Below are 5,697 nucleotides of genomic sequence, written 5' to 3'. Positions count from 1 at the left end.
ACCCCCTCCCCCGCCCCCCCGCGCTGGAACACTAAAGGCCAGAGAGCCGTGGCTGCGAAAGTCCCCAAGCCCGGCCGGCCCCGCCCCTCCCTTCCCCGCCCGCTGCCAGCGCCGGGCCCCCATTGGGCACAGGCGCCGCTCGTCCGCCCCCCGCCCCGCCCCTTTCGAACCTTACATTTACACTGTAGCAAAAGAGAAAGTAACTATGTTGCAGCTGTAGATCAATGGAGCCGAGTGCAGGGGCGGGCTCAGCGCGCAGTCACTAGCTACCGCCGGGTGCCCGATGCTGCAGGGACAGGCGGATTTCTGAAGTAAGTGCAAGGAGCCTTTCATTAGCCTCACAGGCGGGAGGGCAACGGGGATCTGCGTGTGTGCGCGCGTATACACACATATGTATACTTGTATGTGTATGCATACACACATATCCATGTGTCTGTATGTGTATATATGTGTGTATACATACATGTATACACACACGTGTGTGTATGCATGTATGCGGTGTGTGTATATGTATATGTGTGACGTATGTATATGTGTGCTCGTGTGTGTGTGTGACGTGTGTGTATATGTTTACACGTGTGTGTTGGGGGGGTGTGCACATGTACGTGCAGGACTTGTGCTAGGAAAGGACATCGATCCTAGCTTCTGCCAAGCTCCGTGCTGGAGGACAAGAGGAGCCGGGAGCCGCGGGGGCTTTGGACTGTTTCTTCCGACTGACCCCGGGTGTCGCCTGTCGGCGCTGGGGCGAGGGGAGTGCTGCAGTGTGTGTCAGGCGGCGGGGGACCAAAGTACGCGGAGACCTCTGCCTGTGTGCGCTGCCTACTTCCCCGGGCGTCGCTGCTTGCCTCAGCCCCCCCGCCTCCCCCTCCCCGCCGCCTTCCTGGGTGCCAGGTCCCGGGTGGGCGGCGAGGGGTACTTGGCCTGGCCGGGGGGGTGTCCTGCTGTGACTTGGCGGCGCTCAGGACCCTCAGCTGCAGAGCCGCAGGCAGGGCTTCCCGACCTGGGGCTGGAGCAGAGCACACTGCGCTGCGGGCGCGGGGCCGTTTCGCCGCGTTCATGCATGTTTGGAAATAAAACTAAGTTGGCGGTTGTTTTTAATTCGGTAGCTTGGCGGGGGGCTCTTAAAATGTGTTATGTATGCATGTGCAGGGCTTTGTTATACAAGGCGGGGGGAAGGGGGGAGCCCCACTGAAGAGGGGGCGAGGGGAGAGTCGTGAAGTGCTGGAGGTCCTGGGGGGTCGTTTCTCTCAGGTAACTCCGGGCGATCGCCGCCCCCGCCGGGGGAGTGCCGGTTTATGTCTGGGGGTGACGGGGGATACCTCCTCCCCCCGCAACACACAGGCGCGCGCACACTTCACACAGGCGCGCGCACACAGAAACACACACATTTCACACAGGCATGCACCACACACACCGCAGGCACCCCCCCCACACACACACACCCCACTACAGGCACATGCATCCCCCCCGCCACCCACGCGCGCGCGCGCGCGCACACACGCACACAGTATCTTCCAAGGCAGCCTGTAAAATGATTTTTGCTTGAAGGGAAGAGGGCTTCCCGGCCTCCGTGCTGCCTCATTAACACGAAGCAAGGGGCCAGGACTCCACGGAGCTGGGCAGAGCAATGCTGGGAGGGAAGGACCACTGTGCCAAGTGCCCACCCCCTTGAATGCATGCAGTTCACTCCTGGGTCACAGGCACTGGGAGCAGGAGCTTCAGCTGCCTCACAAGTGCCGGGGGGGGGGTGTTAACAGTATGTGGTAGATGAGAGGTTAAAGGAGTAGACATGCTGTGTGTGGAGCCTGGTATCTGGAGTCTGCCTCCAGGGGTTTCTCGAGGCACCCAGGCACCTTGGGGGATCTGCCCAGGGGAGCATAGGGGTGCAAGACAAAGGCTGCCCCCACGGCAGCCTCTTACAGCATCCTATGCTTCTCCTGGCTGCCTGGGCTCAGAGGGGGTTGTGCAAAGCCTGCTTGTATTTTGGCTGTGTAGAAAAGTTGCACATCCCCCACTGCCAGCCCGAGCTGCGGTGCCTTCCTCTGCGAGTCCTAGAGTCACGTCACTAAGCCTTATCACTCAGCTGCCTGCTTCTTGTGGCCCCCAGGAACAGCTCAGCTTGGTGTGCACATAAGGGCCTGCTCCCTCCTGGGGTACAGCCAGGCTGGCTAGGCCTGGGGCTGCTCTGCATCGCCTTTGCATCCAGGCAAAAAGCTGAGACTTTTGCTGCAGGATTAGGATAGGGTTCCCTTTGGGAGCCCCACTGAGTGGATAACTCTTGCCAGGGTTGATCACTATCAGAACTAGCTGCTTGAAATCGCTGGGCCCTGTATGTGTCATGTGATCTTTTTTTTTTTTTTCTTTCTCTCTCTCTCTTTCCTTTCTCCCCTTGCAGATACATCTTGTTCTTCTTGACTTGCCAGTTTTCAGCCTCCTCATGCCTCCATCTCCATTAGACGACAGGGTAGTGGTGGCACTTTCAAGGCCAGTAAGACCTCAGGATCTCAACCTTTGTTTAGACTCTAGCTACCTTGAATCTGCCGCCTCTGCCAGTGAGAACCACGCAAGTCTTCTCAGCACAGCTGTCGTGTCCCTAAAGGCGGCTAATCTCACGTATATGCCCTCATCCAACGGCTCTGCTCGCTCCCTGAGTTGTGGATGCAGCAGCGCCAGTTGCTGCACTGTGGCAACGTACGATAAGGACAATCAGGCCCAAACCCAAGCAAGCACCAGCAGCACCACCAACGTAGGAACCTCTGCTCCTTGCCCTGCTAACCAAATGGTCAACAATAATGAGAACATTGGCACTTTGAGTCCATCAGGTGGTGTGGGGAGCCCAGCCTCAGGCACAACCAAGCAACTAGCTAGCATAAAAATAATCTATCCTAATGACTTGGCTAAAAAGATGACCAAATGCACCAAGAGCCACCAACAGAACCAAGGGCCTGTCATCATTGACTGCAGGCCATTCATGGAGTACAATAAAAGTCACATCCAAGGAGCCGTTCATATTAACTGTTCTGACAAGATCAGCAGAAGAAGGCTCCAACAAGGCAAGATCACTGTCTTGGACTTGATCTCCTGTCGGGAAGGCAAGGACTCCTTCAAGAGGATCTTTTCCAAAGAAATCATAGTTTATGATGAGAATACCAATGAGCCAAGCCGAGTAATGCCTTCCCAGCCGCTTCACATCGTCCTGGAGTCGCTCAAGCGTGAAGGCAAGGAACCTCTAGTTCTAAAAGGTACTTCTGTTCTTCACCCCAGAATAATCTGCTCATTTGCTTGTTTGCCATAAACTTCCCATTTCTTTTTTGGTTTTGGGGTTTTTTTTTGGCAGAACCACTATGCTTTGTGTTTGTTTAGAAATCCTGTACAAACAGTTGCAAGTAGGAAAGGGAATGTTTTATAAGAGGGGAGGAAGGCCCCTAATGTATATTATTGATAAAACATAGAACTTGTAGAGCTTGATATGGAAAGGTAGGCATCGGTCCTCTTTTTATTTTCTGATTATTGCCCTCTTGCAGTGAAGGGGGATGGCAATGGGAAAGAGAAAGAAACTAGATTTTCTAGATTCTTGATATCTGCTTAGAGTAATAATTTCCTTATGTATTTAAACTATAAATATTCATAGCAAAGGGCAAACATCCAAGAAGACGCAATCCTCTCCCCAGCTACTTTACATCATCAAATTGACCTTTTGGGGCCCTTGATATTCAGTAGGGGTTTTTTTTTTTTCTGTTTTGGTCTTGCTTATTTTAGTCTGTACACCACTTGTCTCCTAGAAGTTTGGGTGGTGCATGCAGCAGTAAAAGGGGGAAGGAAGGACTATTTGGTTGACTACTCTCAAGTACTAGTATTAAATTATTCCATAGTGCAGTGGTTCTCAGATCCCTCTGTGGAACACTAATAGTAGCTGCGCTGTGTTCTATTGGTAGATAGCATGAAATAATTTGAGGTCCAAGTTATGCAGGATGAACTTGTTGAAGAGAGGATCTGGGAAAGAATCTTCTTGCCCTGAAGGAAAAACATTTTCAAAGAACCACTGTTACAAGGCTTTTTTATCACTGTCTTGAAAGATGTACCGTCTTGGGCTTTGCTTTTCCTAATATTACATTCACTAGCATAACAAGGGTGGGGCAAGAGGGGCACTAGTCCAGGGTTTCAATTTAGTGGGTGCATCCTACAGAGCTCTGCACGCCTCTCTCCAGTACTTGACATTCTTCCCTTCCCATCCTTCCTGCTGTCTGGTGCTCACCAGCATCTCTGCCCAGGACACTAAAATGCCCCTTCTCACACAGCTAAGTGTTCAAAGACACTTGGCTTTTTGTTTGTTTAATTCTGGTGCTCCTAATTAGAACAGTGTTGTCACCAAAATAAAGACCTCTCTTGGTCATCTGAGTAGGACATAATCTCATTCTCTTCCTTTTTCACTTTAGCCATCATGTGGCCAAACCATACATATTAAGTTCAAATAACCTGTCCTCATAAGTCATTTCCTTTAGCCTAGGAATTGTGGCCTAGAATAGATGGCAGCTCAATTAGCTGCTCTGGAGCTGCTAGAGAACTAGACAGGTATGACAGAGCTAAATTAAAGTTTTTGTATTAGGCTTCACTCAACTCTGATTTTTATTAAACCTTAAAGTTGTGATCGCCTTTCTCTGTGCATTATCTGCAACTCACAGTGACACTGACTTTTGTTTTGACAGTTGCAGCTCTTTCTCAATAGACTTGCACAGAACTCACTGGGCCACTGTGATGTTTCTTGTCTATGTAGAAGGAAGAACTGCTTTGTGCAATGAAGTTTTCTTTCTGAATTCATTGGTGCTGATGATAGTCATTTTGTTTGAAACTTCCTTTCCCCTCCATGTACAACTTGCAAACCATAATGTTGATACTCTTAAATTTTCAGGAATTAAAGTGAGAAATTATAGAAACAAAAAATAGTTCCTAAATTTCTTTGTAAAGTAGATCAAGAACTTTAAGTGACATCACATCTTGACTATGCCAGGGTCCAGGGATGAAATGTGCCAATTAAGAAATATTCATACAATTTTATTTTACTGTCATTGAAATGCTGGGTAAAGAAAGCCTGAATAGGACATTCCCTATACACTTCCTACATAAAATTTATTCTTCTTTTTCTTTTTTTTAATCCTGCCCCACCGGTGTTATGTGTGAGGCTATCTGCTGAGATTATCAGAGTGCTCATGACACCGTCATCCCATACACACTAGAAACTCAGAAGCACACAGTTTTAAAACGGATGAGAAGTGCTACCAGCTGTCTTAGAAGAAGGCTTTAGTAGAAAAGTTTGACTTTTTTTTCTTTCTTTCCCATGAATCTCCCTGTGAACTATTTCTGAAATGGAGGTAGAGAACAACAGCAGAAACGCATTCACTTACATAATTTTAAAAGTTGCGGCCTAAGGAAGCAGAATTGGCCTGGGAAAACAGCGAGGGGAGAGAGGAGAGGAGCACTCCCATGTTAACATTTTAAACTCCTCTTTCCTCCGCTACTTCAGAACCCTGTTCAAACGCTCTTCAGTTGAGTTAAGCCTGTTATAAAGTAACTTTTAACAAGGCTCTGCCTTAGGTTTCCAGGCCTGGTAAATGGTGGCAGAGGTGTTTGTTACTTAGTTTCATTTGTCAGATAGGATTCCTTCCCCCCCCCCCCAATGCTTCAATAGCTTCAGTGCTG

At 49.5% G+C, this 5,697-nt stretch overlaps 1 protein-coding gene across 1 annotated transcript in view; it reads left to right on the top strand.

The window, feature by feature from the left end:
• The first annotated feature begins 205 nt into the window (after positions 1-205).
• Positions 206-5,697, top strand: part of DUSP10 (dual specificity phosphatase 10) — a 32,834-nt gene continuing 27,342 nt past the window's right edge. Inside the window, exons 1-2 of the mRNA XM_019516482.1 lie at positions 206-311; positions 2,396-3,242. Coding sequence (XP_019372027.1) covers positions 2,438-3,242 — 805 coding nt within the window. The 5' untranslated portion in view covers positions 206-311; positions 2,396-2,437. The remainder of the gene's footprint in view (positions 312-2,395; positions 3,243-5,697) is intronic.

This window comes from Gavialis gangeticus, unplaced genomic scaffold, assembly GCF_001723915.1.
Source record: "Gavialis gangeticus isolate Ggan-Ray unplaced genomic scaffold, GavGan_comp1, whole genome shotgun sequence".
Lineage (NCBI taxonomy): Eukaryota > Metazoa > Chordata > Crocodylia > Gavialidae > Gavialis > Gavialis gangeticus.
Note: the sequence above shows the minus strand (reverse complement) of the source record. Positions and strands in the feature narration are given on the sequence as shown.